Consider the following 22,626-nt stretch of genomic DNA (forward strand, 5'->3'; position numbering starts at 1 on the left):
CTAGATTCCTGAGTCACTTATGGACAGGGTGTATTAAAAATGATGAGTTTCAAAAAAATTAAATCTGATTTTAATTGAAATTAAAAGCAGGATAATTTTAAAAATATTTAACAATTAAATTTGAAGTTGACAACCTATGTTAATCCCTACATTTACTATAATATATTAAAATTTAAATTAAATACAAAAAATAATAAGCAGTAAATGTTTGCTCACAAGTTCCAAAGAAAGTCAAACCACTGAACTGGTCAAAGCCACTGACTGAACAACTGAAACCAGAGTTTGTTGAAATATTAAACAAGCTTTTGACAGCAGTAACCTCTTCTGCATGTGCAAAGAGAATATTTTCTTCATTTTAATTTATTCAACTAGTTCTATGCAATGACTAGTTCATTCAAAGTTAAGAAACCCATTGGAAGCTGAAAAAACAGGGAACCTTGCTTTCCTCTTCCAATCTATGAAGAAGAACTTGATGGGAGAGAATGAGATCTACTAGTTCTAAAATTTTGAAGGACATGGTAATCCATTTACCAACGACAGATAATACTTCATTTGTTTAATACATCAGTTTTAAATGCAAAATGTCTTTTGATAAACAATCTTTTTCCTTATCTAGCACATTCAAAATAGTTTTAAAAAATATTGTTTTTATACTAATTAATTGGATTTGAATTTCTATCCATATAGAGATGGACAGAAATTACAAGTTAAAATGAAGCATCATCTAATCTAGTAAAAATGTAAGATATATTACTCAAATAAATGTGTAACAATATAGAGTATCCTCCTGATTATTAATAAGCACAACATTTCAACAACAAACTATTTAGTTGCAAATCAAAAATTCTATTGGTTACCCATCAGTGTGGATCAATCTTCCCTTAGCAAAATAACTAAAAAGTACAAATGCAAAAACACAATTAAAATCAATCACTTAAAACAAGGTTTTCTGCTTGTTGATTTAAATTACAATTAAAACTGGTGATTTAGATTGCTTTGATTTAAATCAGGGGTCTCAAACTCAAATGACCACGAAAGCTACATGAGGACTAGTGCATTGGCCTAAGGGCCGCATCACTGACACCCCACTCTCACTGCCCCAGCCCCGCCCCCACTCCACTCCTTCCATGAGGCCCCTTCCCTGCCCCCATTCCAACCCCTTCCCCAAAGTCCCCACTGCAACTCCGCCCTCTCCCTGCCCCCAGGGGGTGGAGGAGGGGTGTGGGGTGTGGCAGGGGGCTCAGGGCAGGGGGTTGGAGTGCAGGACGGATTTGAGATGCAGCAGGGGGCTCAGAGCATGGGTTTGGGGTGCAGGAGGGTGCAAGAGGGTGCAGGGTGTGGCAGGGGTCTCAGGGCAGGTAGTTGGGGTGCAGGAGGGGTTTGGGGTGGCAGCAGTGTGCACTGGGGCCAGGGCAGGCTCCCTGCCTGCCTACCTGGCCCTTGTGCTGCTCTGCTCAAGGAAGCAGCCAGAACCATGTCCCTGTGGCCCGGGGTAGGGCTGAGGGCGAGGGCACAGGGCTCTGTGAGCTACCTTGCTGCTCCTCCAGGTACCTCCCCCAAAGCTCCCTGTTCCCAGCCAATGGGAGATGTGTGGGGGACGGTGCCTGGAAGCCATGGCAATGCACAGAGCCCTCTTCCTCCCCCCCCAGGCCACAGGGATGTTGTGCCAGCTGCTTCAGGGAGTGGTGCGGGGCTCGCGGGGCAATCCCGTGGGCTGGATTCGGCCTGCAGGCTGTAATTTGCCCACCCCTGACCTGGAGGTAGGCTGGGGGCAGGCTGCAGGAAACAAACACGCGGCCCACATGTTTGAGACCCCTGATTTAAATCAATCTGTCCTGTTTAGGACTAGATTTTCAATGGTATTTCGGTGCCTAAAGATGCAAATACATGCCTTGTGGGATTTTCAAAAGCATCTAGGCACTTAACTCCCAATGAGAGTTAGGCACCTAAGTACTTTTGAAAATCCCACTGATCACCTAAATACATTTAAAAATCAGACACTTATGCATTTTTACTCATAATGCACAGGGATATGAATGAAATATCAGAGTTCCTAACATGCAAAATGAACATCTCTTTTCTGAAGAGGTATCCTTTTATATATTACATTGCATGCAGTGAACACTATGATCTAGAATACTTTCTGGCCTTTGGAGGGCAGATATAGTTTAAGGCAACTGATAATTAGGAAAAGAAAAGAAGCTTTAGAGAACCAGTGCCCCTATATATCATTAGCAATTTCAGCTTTTCTGAGAGATGTACAAATAGTTGCTTATTATTCTGGTCTGAGAAATGTAGTTGAGGATGATTCCTAAGACAGCTGGTTAATGGCTTTTTAATTAAACCTCATAACAGCAGCCAAAAGGAAGACTTTTTTTAAAACAATTTTTGGTGATGCCTTATTGACATTTCCTAGTGTTTACCTACCACTGAAAAAGTCAGGATATTTCATGTTAACTTTGTTGAGCACTTCTAATAAGAAGTAGGCTCTTCAAAAGCACAATGTACAAAAAAATTAAATGGTTTAGAGAAACTGTACTTCATGTACATACACACAGTAGGCCTGTAAACTTGTGCCTGAGGATCTGCCTGTTTGTTTCAAAAATTTTTTGAAATACACATTAAAATAGTCTAAATACAAGATTGTGAGCTCTCTGAGGCAGAAATTGTCTGTGTTATTTCTGTGTACTGTATCTTGTACAATAAGGCTTTAACTCCTGCTTGGGGCAAATGTGGAAAACATACACACAAACCTCCATCATTTTCTTTAAAGTCCACAGAATGTTCCACTTTGGTGACTGTGCTGACAATTCTGATATCTGGTAACAGAGTCACTCCTCTTTCACTTTCAAATTGCGTAGCTGGTCTAGCAAAGTGGTCCATTCCACTTATTGTGATCTTGGGCTCATTGGCCTGAAACACCATTACATAGGCATCTATATCTGGGATGTTAATGCAGACATCTTCACCAAAACACCTGAAAAATATATTCTTTAATTGCATGGAATAGTTGTCAGGTGAAATTCCTCCCTTGCTAGCGGCATGCAGTGTAAAGCAAGCTAACGTGGCTACCTCACCCACCCTTTCTGTGCATGTTTCTGTTTTCGCTTTCTTTTGCCCAATGCCCAACTAATTAATTTTTGTGCTTATTTCTCCTTGTTATTTAAGCTGCCTTTGCCCCCAGATAAGTCCATTTCATTCTGTGACCCACCAGTACATATGCACATCTTTCTGTATTCTTACTGCCATGTGAAAAAGTTAGCAATGATACTAACAGTTCTGGGTTGCAAAGTTCACATGGGCCTATATACAAATATTCACAATTACTGGAATTACCTTTGAGTAGTTTAACACCTCAGTGGCAAGTGCAATCATTAGTAAGGTCAGTAGGCAATAACATTTAGACACTTAATTAGCATTTAACAAAAGAGTCAATGGTTAAAAAATAAAGTTAATTAGATAGCAACTAATCATTGTAAGCTTAACATTAGGGGCCTGTAATAACCATACAGCTAAGGGTAGCCTAGAATTCCTCCTTACCTGTAAGGGGTTAAGAAGCTCAAATAACCTGGTTGGCACCTGACCAAAAGGACCAATGGGGAAAGAAAATGCTTTCAAATCGGGGAGGGGGGCGCGGAATGCTTTGTTATGTGTGTTCTCTTGGGAAGCAGAGAAGCATCAGGTCAGAAAACTCCTTCACCTATAAAGGATCCTAAAAGTCTCCCATATTACAAAAATTGAGAGTAAAAGCCAGGCAAGGCATGTTAGATTATCTTTTGTTTTGCTTGTGAATTTTTCCTTTGCTGGAGGAAGGTTTATTCCTGTTTTTTTGTAACTTTGAAACTAAGCCTAGAGGAAGTTCTGCTGTGTTTTTGAATTTTTTGTTACTCTGTAAAATTATTTTCCATCCTGATTTTAAAGAGGTGATATTTAATTTTTTTTTTCAATAAAATCCTTCTTTTAAGAACCTGACTGATTTCTCTATTGTCCTAAGACCCAGGAGTTTGGATCTGTGATCACTTTGTAACTAATTGGTTAGGATATTATTCTCAAGCCTCCCCCAGGAAAGGGGAATAAGGGCTTGGGGAATAGTAACTCCAAGTGGTCCTTTTCCTGATCATCACTTGGTGGTGGCAATGTACCCTCCAAGGGTAAAAAATTTGTGCCTTGGGGAAGTTTTAACCTAAGATAGTAGAAATAAGCTTAGGGGGTCTTTCATGCAGGCCCCCACATCTGTATTAGACTTGGAGACTCAGGTTTGGGGCAAGACGAATTCTTATAGGTGGCACAGGGTCCTGCTACTCTCCTCTCCTCTGTCAGTCCCTTGTGCTTGTTTTCCTTCCCTTTTGGGGAGCAAGTGCAGCCTCCCTACTGGGAAGGTTTGGTATCTTGCTGCAAACAGCCTACTGGCAGCTTCCCTACTCCCTCACTACCACCCAGCAGAGGGTTTTAAAAGGTCCTAATTGGTTCCCTAGCAACCCCTTTTCCAGCTGAACCTTATTGCCCAGTGGTTATCTCTCCTCACTGGATAGGGAGGGGCCTTTTAATCCCCTGGGACTAATTACTACCCCCCTTTTGTAGCTGTTTGTCCTGGGTTTACCACACATAGTTATCTTGTTATGTGAATCAAGAACCTAACCATCCATTAAATGGAATGCATCATGGGCTCAGTGCTGTTCTTCCTGAACCCCAACAACTCCAACTGAAGTCTGTGGGTTCAAGGAATGGAGGACTGGTCCTTTACCATGGAGAAATGTTATTGTTGCTTATGCTATTCTGTGATAGTTGTATGATAATAGTAGGACACAGTAATTTCTACTTTGTCCAAGATGACACAATTTTGCAGTGATTGTGGCCCTATCACAATATAGGCAAAGGCTATTTCTAGCAGAGAGGCATTGCCCCTGTAGATGTACTATCTATTCATTATAAAAGGCCTGATTTAAAAGTTATGGATCTAAGTATGTCAGAAGAAACTTTAATCAATTGGACAAATGGGAATAAGTACTCTACTGACCTTCAACTGATATATAACATACACACAGACTCTTCAATATAGACCAAATGCTTCACAAATTGTACACAACTAAATTACATTTACAAGAAAGACACCATAAAAGCAAAACATAAGAAACCCACAAAGTAATTCAGTATAAAAGCAAATGCAACTCATGCCTTATGCTAGATAGCGTAAAGGCATAGTTTATCATATATATAAAATCAAATTCTATTTTTACATTTCCAAAGAAAAAATAATTAATGTATTTAAAAATATAACTGATCTAATCAGTTTAACTGAATGTAACTTACTGGACTTTAGACGAGACTTTAAGACGCCGTACGCCCATGGTAGGGAACTGTCTAGAGTTGATATATGAGATCTTTTGGAGAGCTTGATTTATATTCTCAATATCATCTCCTTCCATGACAAGGACTGACTGGGAAGGGTTGAAGTGATACTGGGGAAAATGCATATAATTAGTATTTAGGGTAACAGATGGATAACACACGTCTAAGGAATTATTTAGAGAGACTGGCTAAAATCTAATAATTTAAGAAACAAATGCTGTGAGTAGTCAATATTAGTTACATACATATATAGCTTTTAGAAACAAGTACCCACCAGATGCTCATCTATCACACATTTTAGTAATTGTTATTGCTATAGTTAACCGTACAGTAAGTGAGGAGCTAGTCAAACTACTGTGAATCTACACTATTTACTCAGCTGCTCATATTTTTGAAATGCAACTTTTCATAAATGCATTATCTTATTATTATTATTACAGGATATACTAGAAAAAAATATTGCTGGTAGAAAAATCATTGACTTTAATAAGAGTTATACAAGAAGAAAATTTGTCCTGCCTTGTTTTTACTTCCTCTGTGTATTTTTATGCCAGTCCATCTTTGAGATATTTTTCCACATGAATGAACAAAGCAATTAAACTTTCCTTACCACAACCCCAGCAATGACAGTTACAATCAAGGGTATTCTCCTCCCTCTATCTCATGATCACTGGAGGGATCACTATATAAACTGGGGCTTCCTCCTGCATAAAACCAGCTGCTCATCTGAATGGATAAGTCTTATTAGAGAATCATCTGTTGTCTTTGTAGCTGTGCTAACCTTTCCAAAGCTCATAAGACTGAAAACAAAAATGTAGCAGCCTGCTGACAGAGACAACCTATCTATGTGAATTGTAAATGCTGACTGGTTTTATCACCACCAAGACTGTGAGGCTTGTCTACAGAATGGGGTAGTGCACAGGGGTGTGATTTCTAAAGCACACTAATGCATTACACATGTAGCTCCCACTCATGTGCACTAAATCTTCCTGACTGTGCTTTAATGTCATGCTGTGTGAAACAGCACGATGGTAAAGCACACTAGTCAACCTGTTATATACAGCAGCAGAGTCTACATGGACCAATTAATGTGTAACACATCAGTACACTGTGGAAATCACACCCCTGGAGTGGGCACTACCCCACTGTGTAGACAAGCCCTAATTCTGAACTTCATTTAGGACAAATAAGTTTGTTTTCTACCTTTTTTGTTTGTTTGGTGTACGTGTGTGAGAGAGTGAGAGTTTGTTGTTGTTAATTTCCTTCTGAAAGATGTCTGTTAATCAGGTCAGTGAGCCATCTGTGCGGCACAGAAAACCAGATCAACTTTCTGAGTTTACATTCTCCCACTTAGGCTCCATAAAACATAAGGAAACTAATACCAAATGCACTTTCATTCCATGCAGTCATTTCCTGAGGCTGACTGTTGATTATGGAACATACTTTATAGTTCATCTCACACAAACATCTACATTTTAAAAGAAAAAGGTTTAAAAGATGAAGATTAAATAGAATGTGCACATGAGAGAGACAGGGCAAGCTTTGAGCTGAGTAGGACAGGGAGACTTAGGTTCAAGCCTTGTGAATACACATCATGAAAAATATAAGAGATTTTCTGCAGAAGAATGTACTAATACTACACGTGATCATGCATATCACTCTTTTTACCTGTAGACTATCAACAGCAAAGAATGACATTAGCAAGGGGTCACTCAAGCTAGCTAGTTAACTTAATGGCTCAGGTGCAAGAGCTCTGAAATGCTGCCAAAGGGAGTGGAAGAAAATTCTAGCCCTAGTCTACACTACAGAGTTAGGTCAACATAAGGCAGCGTATGTTGACCTAACTATGAAATTGTTTACACTACAAGGTTCCTCCCGCCACTTTAACTCTTGCCCACTATGCCAATCTAATAAATCCACATTAACCTAAGTGGCCACCATGAGGTGTCCCACAATGCCCTACCATGACTGCTCTAGTAGCCATTTGAACTCTGCTGCCCTATGGCCAGATACACAGGTGCACGACCCTCCCCTTTTAAGGCCCGGAGAATTTTTGAAATTGCTCTTTCTATTTACTTGGTGTGGAGAGCAAACATAGCATCTGCCCAGCTGATCATGCTGGCTCCATGCAGCAGTGCAGGTGCTGTATCTCCTGGGTGCAGGCATAGCTTTGATCCAGTCATAGGAACATTGACATCTATGGCCAGATCGCTCGGAGAATGGAGGAGAAGGGCTACAATAGGGATACGTAGCAGTGCCATGTAAACATCAAGGACTTGTACCGGGCATACCGGAAGGCAAAAGAGGCAAACAGTCGTCTGGTGTGGAGCCGCAGACATGCCAATTCTACAGGTAGCTGCATGCCATCCTCTGTGCCTACCCCACCTCCACCACCAAGTGCCCAGTGGATACTTTGCGGGGACCTGGAGTCACAAGCCACCAGAGTGAACCCTGAAGATGAGGTGCTGGACAAGGAAGAGGAGGAGGAGGATGGAGGATGGGCAATACGGGCATCTGGTAGACTGGCAAGCCAGGATCTCATTTTGACTCCTGAGCAGTTAAGCCACTCCCAGCAGTCCAGCACTGGAGAGCCTGATGCAAGGGAAGGAACTTCTGGTAAGTACTCAGTTTGCTTCAATATTGCAGGGCCACATCTGTGAAATAACCAATAGAGGTAGAGTCACTATTTGCTTCTCATTCCCCTGTACAGCTGGGTAGAGGGGGCCCTGCCAAACAGTTTGTTTAGGTGTACTGGATGTCCCATGAATCCTCTGTAGAGATCTTTAGGAAACTTTCCTGGAGGTAGTCTGCAATCCTCTGCCAAAGATTTCTTGGGAGGGCTGCCTTGTGTCTTCCCCTGCAGTAGGACAACTTGCAGCTTTCTGTACAGGCCCGTGCTCTTAAAGATGCATGCGTCATGCACCTTCCCTGACCAGTTCATATTATGTCAGTGAAACAAACCCAGTGATCCACCAGCGCTTGTAATACTGTAGAAAAGTAGCCCTTTCTTTTGATGTATTCTGTCGCAAGGTGGTCTGGTGTCAAAATAGGGATGTGTGTGCCATTGATTGCCCCACTGCAGTTCAGCAACTCCATTGCTGTAAAACCATCCACTATTTCCTGTACATTGCCCTGGGTCACAGTCCTTTGTAGCAGGACACAATTAATGGCCCTACCTACTTGCATCCACAAATGGTGGATTTCCCAACACCGAACTGATTCCCCACTGACCTGTAGCAGTCTGGCATTGCAAACTTCCACAAAACAATCGCCACTCACTTCTTCACTGAGAGTTCAGCTCCCATTTTGGTGTCGCTGCACCAGAGGGCTGGGGCAAGCTCCGCACACAGTTCCAGAAAGGTGGCCTTGCATATCCAAAAGTTCTGCAGCCACTGCTTTTCATCCCATACCTGCATAACGATGCAATCCCACCACTTGTATCTCAGGCCCAGAACAGACGGTCCACCATGTGCAGCTGCTCCGTGAATGGCAACAGCAATCTTGAATTGTTTATTTTCCTGGCGCATAGCAAGGCAGAAACCAAGGCATCATCATCAGACTCACAGCTCAGTAAATACTGCTGGATCAGGCATGTTGTGTTTGTGCCGCTCAGCACAATACTGAAGAGCAGTGCAGGATCCATGCTTTCTGACAGAGATGGTGGGCACTCAGGTTACCACAGCTGTTGAAAAGTGGCACAAAACGTACTAGAATGCCCATGGAATGGAGAAAACCTAATCAGGAGATGCTGAACCTGACCCCATGAGGCATTACAAACCCTTCCCAAAACACCCTGTGGTAGATTGTGGTGAGTTGCACAGTGGGATAGCTACCCAGGGTGCACTGCTTTCTGTGCACTGCTTTCTGAGTCAATGCAAGAGCTGCTACTGTGGATGCACTCCACCAATACAAGAAGGTAGTGTGGACATGCAACAGTGGTTTAATTATAGCGGCAGCTGTACACTGATATAACTTAAGTCGACTTAACTTTGTAGTGTAGACAAGCCCCTACTCTGGGCTGTTTACATCTCGCTCTTGGAGGGTGGGGAGAGGGGAGAGAAGTTAAAAATAGCATAGACAGTGTCTGCAAGATTTGTTGTGTATATATGAAAATTAGACCATGGAAGAAGCAAGAAGATAAAAATTGCAACATAAGAAATCGTGTGACAGTATTAAACTGTTCTTTTCTAGATAATATAAAGAGACCACAGGGACCAACTGACAATCCTACTAACTTTTAATATTCACTAGTCAATTTCCTTCCGGCGGTGGTACCATTCAAATATCCATATTGCCCATGGATATGTACAGTCACATACAAATATCTGATGTCATCAGGTGTGTTTATTTTGGGACAATGTACACTATCTTCCTCTATTAATTTTCAACCCAAGGTCAGGCACCAACTGTGCCTCTTTTATCTGTTCCTCTCCCTCTTGGCACAACCAGAAAATCCTGCCTGGTGTATCTCCGACTGCTTTTTTCCATTTTTGCCTCCTGCTGTCAACTCTGACTGTCAGACTGGCTGGGGAGGTAAAAATGAAAGAAGCACCTTTAAAGAAACACCACGCCACTGTAGTAATTCTGAAATTGAAAACATTTTGAAGTTGTGTGGGAAGGAGAAAAAAATTCCCTGGACTTCATTTTTCCTCCACCTACTGCTGGTTCATAGAGAGAACCATTCATCCGTGCTGGAGCAGCAGTGGGAGGCAAAACTGAAGAGAGGTTTTCCACCCACACCTGAAACCACAGGCTATTATAATAATGTCAATTTCAAAATGACAACAGGAGTGCAACGACTAAGTATGTTTTTAATCAGCATGAGCCAAGTATAAGCTGACTTATGACATACAAATTCCAACATACATTTATTGGTATATATTTGTGAGGAAACTGGATTTTCTAGTAAACAGTCTTATGTTACATTCATAATCTTAATTTGTAAAGGACATTGCTAAGAAGCATGTCATTATAATTTACTGAATTGCTGGGATGGAAGTCCTATGAAATCATTTACGTTCTCACTATAATAAATAAAACAAAATAGAGTACTTTTGGGGCTCTTTGTTCAGTATATAAAGGTACTACCACAAAAAAAGAAGGTTTAATGCAATATGTTTTACCCAGGAAAGAATGAGGTGGTGAAATAGAGCCATTCAATACTGACATGAGGGTTAAAGTAGAACAAGGTGAATAACTGGGGGTCTTTTAGGTCTTCGGAAGTTCCACAAAAAACATTGGTTTGACCCAAACTGAAACAGATTTTTTTTTTCAGTTTTTTTCAGCTAATCAAAAAAGTTGACAAATTTCATTTTGGGTTAAATTAAACAAAATATTTCATTTCTGGGTATTTTTAATAAAAGCAAAGGAAAATGAAGCACTAGATTTAAAAAAACTACTGGAGGAAGTGGTGGTGGTGAAAGTAGGGGTGTTCCACTTTATATAAAATGCTTGAATAGTTTTTGGTCCAAAGAAAGTGAGAATGAGGACACTTATCTGGAATGTGGGAGACCCAAACTCAAGTCCCTGATTCTATGCCTACTTAATTATGTATGCATGCAACAGGAAAGACAGAGAGTGCCACCCAAGAATAGCCAGTAGCCTAGTGGTTAAGGGCACTCACCTAGGAGATGGGAGGCCAGCGTTCAAGGTTATTGAGTATAGGGGCTATGACTACCTCCTCCTCTGGTACTTTTGTGATTGGCATCTAAATTCCCTTGTCAATCTAAAGTCCCCCTCCAAAAAAATGTGTTTTGTTGAAAACTATTCAGCGAATTTATATCAAATTTGTGAATAGCTTCAGCCAACCTGAAACTTCATTTTTCAGCGAATAAATTATTTGTCCAAAAACTTTAATCAAACTCAAGTTTAAAGACAGTGAAACAATCTTACCTTTACCACATAAAGCTAACACCTGCAGCTGTTACTGATGTTGAGTATTACCTATTCTCACAAGTAAAGGTTGAAGAATCTGGTCCTAAGCTTGCACATGAAATTTAAATTTTGCCCTCTTGTCTGCAGATACCATAAATCAAGAGTACAACATAACCTCTTGTCTAGATTCACATGTGTATCTTCTTGCAGCTCTGTGTATTACTTAGCATATGCCAGATTTGGCATATGTCAAAGCCCACCCAAGTAATTTCCCTGAAAAATACACATAAATAGTACCTTCATAACATTCTCTAGATTAAAATATAACACAGAATAACAATGACAATTTGTTGCCAGGTGGAGGCCACATAAATTTGCAGTTAAATTACCTCTCTAGTTAATTGTTTAATTCTCTGTTCTGTTCCAAAGGAAGGTTGTACTGTGATTATCTATACTGCTAAAATAACTCAATATTAGTGAACTGGCTGACTCCCCAAAATATGCCAAAGCAAGATTGTGTTGCTGATTAAAAAGAAAATGTATAATACTTGGGAAATGACAAATTTGTTAAAATATGCAGTTTAGAGAGGAGTATTTGTTATCTAACAAGTCTCTTAGTAACTAGAGCTGTTCTGGAATATTCTGACAAATTTGTGTAAGCATAAAAGGATGAAAATTACATTCAAGAGGCTACATATGCATATCCAAGAAAGTAGAGAAAACTATGAATGAAGTCCTGGCCCCACTGAAGTCCTAGCAATTTTGCCATTGACTTCTATGGGTCCAGGAGTTTACCCTATATTGTATTACTTTATAATGTGATTATGTCATTAAAGACCATAAGATAATGGATATGTACAAACACAGTTAAGGGTGCATATGCAAATTTAATCTTTGCATTTCATGACTTTTGCATACTTAATGGTCCCATCTTAATGTCCTATTAATGTAGTTTGCCTTGTGAAATATATGTTAAATCTAACACACAGCCCAGTTTGCTGAGTTGCCACCAGATTAAATGATATTTCACTTATGTTTCCTTTTCCTTTAAAGCTATTTCAGATCAAAATTCAATAAAATACAGCAGTCTGTAGAAGCGTGCCCATTTTTGTAAAGAGTACCAAAACAGGGCTTTGACAACATGACCTGGAAATTCTTAGGGACTGTGAAATACCTGCGGCACCTTACTTTCTAAGTGTGTATTGTTGAAATAATGGAAATATTTTTCTTTGCATTATCACAGCTCCTCTCCTGTTATGCTTTTTCTTTGCATGACTTTATGGGAAATTATATTGCTTCTAGGAGTACATTTGTACTTTGTGTACTTTACCTCTGGCTCTCCACTTCATAAATCAGGTCTAAATTTTATCAAAGATGATGTCAGTTCATCCCTCACCTTTATTCCTTGGCCAAGACTCTCAAGAGAATTAATATCCAGACCTTCCTTGCAGGCCTGCAAACAGGAAATCACTTTCTGACTTTCAATTTTGCCTGGACGGATAGTGAGGCTGGCAAGGCTGCCATGAAAATACTGAGCAAATCTGGGTTTAGCAACTTCCCCTCCTAGAAGAAACAGAATGCAAAATTATTCTGTTAATAATACCCAAATACAGATATTCTAATAACTCATCTTACAATATTGTAACATACAAATATAGGTTTGATATCCAATTTAGTCAAACACTGTTAAACTCCTGCAATCCCAGTCACTACGATCAAGTGAACGGAATCCCAACTAGGATATGCTTTATGCATTGTTGTGATGGCATCCAGGAACACCACTATATTTAAGGTTTTGTCAGCATTTCCATTATTGTAAACTGCTATTTTCAGGGATTTCGAACATGTACTTGTTGAAACATAGCACACAAAATCCCTGCCCAGGAATGTATTGTTGTTTCAGAATGTGGGAATAAAAAGCTATTTGAGCATTTTTTAATTTAAACAGGATGCAAACAACCTAAATTAAATATAACATTTTTATGAGATTTTGTACACCATTTTATGCTTGCACAGACTAAACACGGGTTTCAATGTATTTGTTTGTACATATATTTATTTGTCCTTTTTCTAAACACTTGTCCATCACAACAATCTCTGGCAGCATGTGCATTTCTTTAAAAAAAAAAAAAAACAAAGCAACTTTATACAATGTTAAGTAAAAGTAGACTCCATCCAGAAATTTAACTTAGCTATAGATTAACATAAGCATTCCCTGACTTCATCCCGTTAGGCAAATCCTAAAGAAAAGATAGGGCTATCACTGTATCCTGGAAGTCAACAAGACTTGGCCTCTTGGGAACTAACATGAGAAATGAATTCCAGAGTTGAGGTCCTTCCTCTGTGTACACCCCGCCTCTAGCCTCCAAACATTCGAACTATCACTGGATTTGATTGAGTTGGCTAACCAACTGCCATGAACGTGAGGAAATGAACAGAGCAAAAAGAGGCAGCTTCTCCAAATTCAAATCCTAAAGGGTTTCAAACATCATGAATTGCCACCAGAAGTGAATAGGAAGTCATAGATGCATTGGCATACTATAGCCAACTCATTAGGCAAACGGGCCACTTTACTCAAATGCAGCATGAGTGGTATTCAAGTATAGCATCATTTTTAGTGGTCAATAATAAATGTTAACATCCACCACTTGCAAGCAATCGGAGTTACTGCCCGCACTTTGTATAGATCTCCTTATTCTCTTCTGGGTACACTTCTAGACATTGATGACTAAACCCCTGTGAACTCCCCTCCCCACTTTCTCTCAACACTGTACTCACTACAGAAAAACCAGTTATTTCATTACATTATATATATATATATATGTGGCAATACACACTGGAGTAATGGGGTGGAGGGAAGGTTTTGTAGACGTAGGTTTGGGATTGCTTCATTCCCCAGTCATGGAAGCAGACATGTTACCATGTACTCTTAGATGCTTTCCTCAGCCAAAGAGCATCACCTTTTGTCTTCTCTGATGGCATCACATATAGCATCACTATTTATCTCAAAGAAAACTCCCCACAGTGAGAAAAAAAATCAGTCTTTTTTCTCCAAGCTGTCCATCATGTAGAAAAGTTTCTCTGGATGGATTTTTGCAGGGTACAAGAAAACCTTCATTTTTTCAACATCTCTAATTCAGGATTAGTTTCTACTGTACATTAAGCCTTTCAGTATTTACCGAGTTCATAACAACATTTGGAAAATGGTGGGTGTACCAAAACCACATTCAATTTCCCTCCTAAAAAAACCCAGTAATAGCAACATCATTTAAAGAACACCTACTATTACTTTAGCAGCTAAGTATTTATGTACAGTAAATATTTTTAAAATATAAATTACAGTACATAAGAACACATTGAATTGAATTAACATTCATTTTCCTTTTGTCAGGAATATTCTCAAACAGAATATAAAAGCAAACAAAATACCCTTCACACCCTTCCCGCAAAATCAGACAAGAGCTCAAAAAAAAAGGGGGGGGGGGCTCAGATTGTGCTTTGAAGTTGTGCATGTTCAGGCTCTAGCAGACTCCCTAAGAGACCAAGCTCCACAGATGAGGGCCTCTGGCTAAACCCCCGACACTGATCCTGTAGTTTTAAACTTCAGAAACCAATAGCAAGAGTTTGCCAACTGATCTGAATTGTAACGTGATGCAGGATGAGAAGTCCACAATTCAAGGATTTAAAGATTACAACCTACTCCTTAAATTGTATCAGGAAATGAACATGAAGTTAGGGTAATGGTTTCAGTGTAAGTGATCTCCACTCACAGGGCCTCAGTAGGTAGGCATTCATTCTATACTATATGGCGTTTCTGGGGAGATTTCAAGGAAAGCCATGACAACTAATTAGGGTGAACCACTATAGTCTTGTCTGAAGGTGACAACACTAAAGATGATCATTGTGTGGTCAGTGTTTTAGAGGGATGATTCAAGCATCTTGGCCAGGCTGTAGAGAATAGAGTGATGCACAGATATTTTTTGCTTCTTATTAGTCTGGGTTCAGGCCTTTCACATTGTAGTTGGTCACTTAACTAGTTTGCCTGTTTCCCAGGGATCCATCATACGGCTTCATCGTCCTGGCCCATATTGAAATGTGGACATTGAAGGGAAACAATAATGAACCTGCAGGGCCAAGTGGGGGGATACAGAAGAGGATGAAGAAGGCATGATAGAATCATATTTCTCATAATCTTTTCCTGTTAGATTAGTTGGAATGTCACTGGGGTCCTTCCTTGATATTCTCTTACTCCTAAGTATATATAAGGAAATACAGTAGTAACATCTACAATACGACTGAAGCTACATATTGTGGTTGATTATAACATATCATTTGAAGAAGTCTTTATTGTGTCATTTAAAATTACATAATTGACCATGGACCATACTGAATACACATAAAGAGAATATTATTGTGCCAAAAACCCACTTGTAAAGTCCATTTAAACTGGTTTACAAGAAAGAAGAATGACCATCGGGAGCTGTTACAGTCTCTGAGGTATAAAACTCTTGTTTTAAAAATTATCTGTCATGCTGGAAATCAATGAACTTCCGCAAACCTTATATGATTTGCCCATCACTATTAAAATAATTATTGTACTGCAACTCTACAGTCAGTAAGTGCACGAATCTGACAGCCAGCCAGTGATTAGCTTCTAGAGGTGCAGAAGGGGCAGTAGGGGTGAGAGAAGCATTTCCCCTTTTAACCTCTCCTTTTCTTCTATGCAGGAGCTGCTCGCAATGGCATGGGGCTATGATTATTAATGGAGCTAACCACCCCAAAAGGGGGACAGAGAAGGCCCAGCAAAAGAAGGGGTCATGTTTTCCCCACTATGAACTGGCCAGCTGTGAAAGGAAGCTTGTGTTTTCCCTGTGGGATGTAGCAATGCTCTGCCCTGAATGCTGGGGAGTTTCAGGATGGGTTGAGAGTCTGCACAACTCCCTCTCCCCTCCCACCCCCCACCTGATTTATAAAGGCATAAAACCAGGAAGCTGGTTTTCATGTAAGAAGCCATGACTGTTTCCTAGAAATGGCCTATTAGAATGCTTGGTAAATGCAGAAATGCCAGAGACACCAAAAATATCTGAAACAACATGCTCAGATACTACTCTGGTGTTTACACACAATGATGTTGGTGTCTATACAAGTATATAGTATTTGTATAGTTGGTGTCTATGCAAGTATATAGCTATTTCAGATAGATCATTTCTGAACTTTACAGAGGTATGCTGTTTTCTTCATAGGGTGGGGTAACTTCCACTAGAAAAAACAGGAATGATTGTACACGCATGCTTAGAAAGAAGAATGCATCTCATAGTTTGCTGAAATAGGCCAATGAATAAGGCTTCCATATATTATTAAGCACTATTTAGCAGAGATGAAGAGAAAATGATGTACATGTCATTCTTGTCCTTTTATGGTAAATACCAGTAATTTTAACTGACTACCATCATGGGTCTCATAGCACATGGACATTTTGTAATGTTTTTAGCTCAGTGTTTCAACTCGGATATCTTCTCAGACCAATGAGCCTATATCAATTTATTGTGCGCTTCAACAGCCAGTAATTGCCACCGCCATGCAAAATGAACAAAATATATAGTAAAACAAGAACTGAAAACCAAAGCTTTCCCCAATTCTGAAGGCAAAATTGACGGGATAGATGACTGCTGATCTGTTATAACTCTGTAATTTTCTGTTTTCCAAAGGTACAAAATAAGAGATCCCCACTCTGTGAAGAATAAAGAGTGTCCCGCATTTCTATAAAATATTGCTAACTGATAACACATAAAAAACTTGTTGCAAATGGAATTTCCAATAGCAGTATAGAATCAGTATGTGATTATGGTCAGTAATGTTAATAAGAACAAACGTTTTTATTTGGGAGCAGGATATTCTTCTTCTAAAGACACCTCTAACTCCTCTGGGGCTCATTCTGATCTAGTTTTATCCTTGTCTAACTCCATTTAACTTTGGTGCTTTTGCTCTTGATTATACCGGTACAACTTAGATCAGAATCAGACCTATTTACTTCAACAGAGTTGTATCCAGTTACCTGATGACTGTATTTGATCCATAATACCTAAAATAAACACATGTTAAGAAACATCCCCTCAAAATAAAATGTAAGGGATAGGAGGGTGAGTTGCTTCCAAGAAAGTTCTATATCTGTGACAATTTTAACCAAAATTTGAATTTCTGTTACAGTGCTGAGTCCAAGCAATAATCTTTTGCATTTGTATGTAGGGTACTCAGATGCATTTAGCTGGAAATCTCCTGAATGATTATATATATATAGGCTAGCAGTAACAGAAAGAAAAGCTTTGGTGATAGAGGTCTGGTGATGAACCAGGTCACCTTCAATATAAGGAATTTTTAAACTCATATGCCATTGTGTGGCAGAAACTAAAACATTCTTCTTCTCTGGCATAGCATTTGCAAATTCCTGTCTTTCAGAGCTGTCCTTCAAAGCAAGCCATCTAATTGATCTAGAAATCAGTGGTTCTCAAACTTTTTTTTTGCGGGCCACTTGAACATTGCTGAGGGTCTTGGTGGACCACTGAATGGTCTTTCCAAATATTGTTTGTACTGTTAGCTAACTATTGTAAAGTGCTTTGGATAAAAGTGCTATATTTTAAAAAACCCTTAATAATTAACTTTTTTGTTCTACAAATAAAAGAACAACTCATATTTTAATATCAGTAGTCTTACCTTTCTAATGCAATGGATGTGCCCTCTCTCCCCCACTGCGGCAGCCCCCGAGCTGATACTTGGAAGGAGGGGGTTCTCTCCCTCTCTCCCCTGCTGCAGCAGCCCCCAAGCTGGGGCTGGGGATTCTCCCCTGCCCTGGCAGCTCCTTAGCTGGGGAAAGTTGCCTCTTTCTCAGGCCACCGCAGCCCTGCATGGCCCAAATTCCCCCCAACCCCTCTTTTCACCCCACTTCCCCCTCCCACCTATCCCTTATTCCCCCCAAGGCTACCACCTCACCTTACATTTGTGTCTTCTCCAGGGTCCAGGCACCTAATTAGTGCAGCTCGACTGATTAGGTGGGTGGCCCTTCATTCTCTTGTGTGCGGTCACCCAGGCATGCACCTTAGCGGGAATTATCAGCGGGAACTATTCATCACTATGAATGGAGCTCGCAGACCACTGGTGGTCCATGGACCACAGTTTGAGAACCTCTGATCTAGATTACCTCAACCAATTTCAGTGTCAGCTGTTCCTCATAGTCAGCCACTTCGCAGTTAAACTCAATCAGATATTGAAATGCTCTTCTGAGAGTCTGTAGTAGTATCAAGGACTGAGAGAATAAGGACACTATCTTCTCTGATAGAGTTTCATTCAGTGTCCCAGCTGGAAACTCTATAGAGGGAGATGATGAATCAGATTCATGCCTCAATGCACTAATTCACCTAGGGAAATAGTTATGGTTGGGTGCTGTATGCTGGATTGCATGATAGCGAATGATGAGGGGAACTCTTGCAATTAGCTTCCATGCTGTCAGCCATGGAGTGCTGTTGATATATCTGCAATCCATGGAGGAGTGGAATAACCTGAGAGTGGCTCTGCTTATTCCCCAGAGAATGGTGATGGGCAACTCTCCAATTGCTTTTAGTTTCAGAGTGTCACTCCTCTTCTTTAATGTGTATGTTCAGTTCAGTGAGGCAGCAGGGGTCACAGTATCTTTAATATGCTGATGATATAACTGTGCATCGCTTTTTTATCAGACCCAATTACTTGCTTTCCCAACGTCTGGCAGAAACAGATAGATGGATGAAAGCTATCTGGCATGCACTCAACTCATATAAAACGGAGGTGAGGACAACTGGCTATCGGAGGCATCTGAAGAAACTGCCAAAGTCTATTATTGCTCCCTGTATTGAGCATGTCAGAGTGGGTTGCAATCTCAAGTATGCCAGACACCTCCCAACTCCTGGATTCCCAGATAGCCAGAAGCACTTTTTTCTATATTGGGATGTGCAAAAAAAAAATAATCTTACTTTCTTTGCTCTGGTTCAGATCTTGCCACAATCATCCATGCCTTTACTGCCTCAAGCTAGACCAGTGCACTGCAAAAATCTATGCCATCAAAACAGTTGGTGCATTACTGGTGTGTCTCGAATGAGGCCAAAATCACTGACACAAATGATGCCTGATGTTTCAAGAGCACAACACAATGTGGTGGAGGACCTTCGTATAACAAGCATTTTGGTAATGTGGACCCACCAGTAGATTCTACTGAAAATAGAATAAGAGGGTCTGGAGAGAACTGAAGGTCCTTGAAGTCTCAAGTGCAGACATCAAGACGTATGAGCAGTTAAAATGTGGCTCATCATCATCCATACAGGTAGGTCTCTACACATATTTCAAGGAAGGTTCAATTGCTTTACCTTGTGAATTAGAATCAAGTGACACACTGTGAAGGTAAGAGCACTGATGTGTCTGGGCAGTTGCTTCAAGACTGTCAAAGTACCACTTTTCTCTAAAATGCCAAATTTGCACTAAAGTGCCAACTTCCAATGCCTAGCCTCAGCCCTCAACCAAAATATTTGATTCAGCTAATCTCAAGGAGCTTCTCTTTGGGGCTGCCAGTTGTGCTGAAAGTATCAGGGAAGACCAGACAAAATGATAGGTTATTGCCTGAGTTGATGGCTCAAGACAACATCCAGCTGAGTTGTGATTCTTTTGAGGTATTATAATGACTGGTCATGTTGTCAGTGTCGGGCATCTTCCAGGTTCATGGGGGCGGTGGGGGGAACAGAGGGAGGAGAGCCACAACCAGACAGGAAATGTAAATAGAAAAGGAACTTGAATTGAAACTTATTTATGGGTCAACAGACAAGACAAAACAACTTGCCTCATGAAAAGAAAATGGTGAGTCAAAGAATTGATGCACCAGCGGAGCCCAGGCAAACTTTGTAATACTTTTAAAGGGACTTTTAAACAAAAAGGAAGTCAAGAAAAAACAAATAAGACAACTTCAGCAGCTAGCTGATGGTCTGGGATGCTGAAACACCTGATGGGGAAAACCAAACAACAGTATTAGCTGAGAGGAGTATCCAATTCTGTTCGTGAAGAGAAAAGAAATAAGGAGCAGCTATTTGTGGTCCTGACAGGGATGATTCTAGCAAATATGGGGCCTGCTGCAAAGCTTTCTGATTGTGGATTGGAGTTTGATGTTTAATTCCATAGTGAGAGAACTAGCTGTTGACTATTGTGTCAACAATGGGTGTATTTGTGAAGGGATTTAGGGGACTAATAGATAGAGGCTTCTACTAAACAAGAAGAGGAGGAACCTACAGTATATCCCAAGAAGGGTCCCAATGAGGGAATCTGATTCCCCAGCAGTTTAATTTATCACCCCAGATTCTCAGTCAGCACAAAGCAGATTGTGTGCCATAGCACTCAACACAAGAGCTAATTTAATGAACATTATGCTACCATTTCAACCTGTCTTTGGTGTGGTGTCGGAGCCTTCATGGCTTGAAGTCTGAAAGCAATATCTGAACTAGCCCTATGTCCACAGAACACTTAAGGGCTACCTGCCATGACCTATACAAATTCCATCCTGTCTATATGCCATACATGAGATCCACAGAATGAAGAATGAGTGCAACCCTTGCCCTTTCAGGAAGACAATGTTCTTCCAAATACGACACTGAGCAACTTGCTATGGAGTTGTAACCTCACACTGTAACTTAACTTTTTTAACTACTGGGGAGGCTGGGGGGACGAACAAAAAACCCCTTCACAATTTCTAATTTTTGTATTCTGTTTCTCAAAGTAAATCACAATTCATGCTAAATTAATTAATGCTGTACACAGAACCATTGTACTATAAGCCTACTGCTGGAATAACATCCCAGAGTCTGATGCACATCCCCAGTAGAGAAAATACAATTAAATAAGAGGCAAGTATTCACGCCGAATTAACCATTGAACATGAATTCAGCTCTGACAGAAAATACCCACCCTCTATTCTATTTTTGCTGTGTATATAATGCTAACAAAGATTTGTGAAGAGAGGCTTCATTTTTCTGCATCTTGTCTAGTCCTAATGTGATGAAAGTTGAGCAACACAAAAGGAGAGTGTAGAGACTCCCCTGCTATTGTAGCAAATGCACCTGTGTACATATATGCAGGGTCATACTCTCTGCTGCATCTGAAATCTGCTTGACACAAAAGGAAAAAAGAAGGGTTTATGACTCTCTGATTCTTTTCCAGCTCCACCTCAGCCCCAGTTTGGAGCAACCTAATATCTGTTCTAACATACATCAGCTGGCAATGACCCTCAAGTCATTGTCCATCAAGATGGAAATAGAAGGAATGCACCATTCTCCAACACATGCTTGTGCCGGGGCTACAGGGAGGGGGCTAGAAGCTGGCTCTACACCCATTGGGCTCTCCCTAAATGCTTAGGAAATCCTGAGAGATGCAGGCAGTTTCTTCTCCCTTCTCTCAGTATTATTAGTCTGCCTTCTATTGCACTGCTCCTAACATACTTTCACTGACTTGTGTAATTAGAAATCAGTTCTCATACTGCATATACATTTTGGTGATTGTTTTGCCAATTGGATTTCTTGGAAGGCGAGATTATTCCACAAAAGGATTCTATAACAACAATTCAGGTATTCATCTGAATTATGGGAAAAGGAAGAAATAGAACACAAAACAAAAGAACCAAAATTACTTCAGTCCTGGCTTTCTATAGTATTTATGCTTACATAGTTTGCTTGGTGACAGGCTTGTCCTAAAGAATTTGCCGCCCTTAAAATGTACAATGCAGTCAACCTGAGTTAATTACCTCATCTCTCACCATGGATTCCAAGACACCACAACAAGAATAGGTTGTAATATTAAAAATAATGACTTTCAGCTATGTCAAACTACAATATAACCTTGTGACAGTCATTAACTTGTGTCACCACTTTACTGACAAGAGGTGGGGAATGATACATAAAGAAACAATCAATTCCTGAGAAGAGTATGAAAATTGGGACCTTATCTTTTCAAAGAAACCTGGCTGAAGTTCACAGTCTGTGGTACAATGGCTGATTAGATTACCAAATTTTATAATTTGCTCACTTTTCTCACTGGCTTTGCCACAGAATGATTGCTAGCAAAGAGGGGATCAAAGTGAGAACCTATAAACCTTTGTTTAATGGAAGTAATTTCTCACCCTGTAAAAAGGTTCATTTACAGCATCCTTAGATAAACTGAATCACAATATAATGGGTTCATTCAGAAGAAACTTCTTACCAAGGCAGAATGCTAAAAATTGTAACTACAGGACAATCTAACCTCATTTGTTTGGATTGCTTAGGAGCAAGAAACAGCAATTGTAGAACCTGAAAGGGGGAAGAAGAATTATCTTGTTGTTAAAGACCAGGACTGCGGGGGAGT

General features: G+C 40.2%; 1 protein-coding gene across 1 annotated transcript in view; it reads right to left on the reverse strand.

The window, feature by feature from the left end:
* CLSTN2 (calsyntenin 2) overlaps positions 1-22,626 on the reverse strand; it is a 690,495-nt gene that overhangs the window by 13,572 nt on the left and 654,297 nt on the right. The window contains 3 exon segments of the mRNA XM_038416570.2: positions 2,754-2,977; positions 5,311-5,459; positions 12,620-12,786. Of these exon segments, the coding sequence (XP_038272498.1) occupies positions 2,754-2,977; positions 5,311-5,459; positions 12,620-12,786 (540 nt within the window).

Source organism: Dermochelys coriacea, chromosome 9 (genome assembly GCF_009764565.3).
Source record: "Dermochelys coriacea isolate rDerCor1 chromosome 9, rDerCor1.pri.v4, whole genome shotgun sequence".
In the NCBI taxonomy this organism is placed as follows: domain Eukaryota; kingdom Metazoa; phylum Chordata; order Testudines; family Dermochelyidae; genus Dermochelys; species Dermochelys coriacea.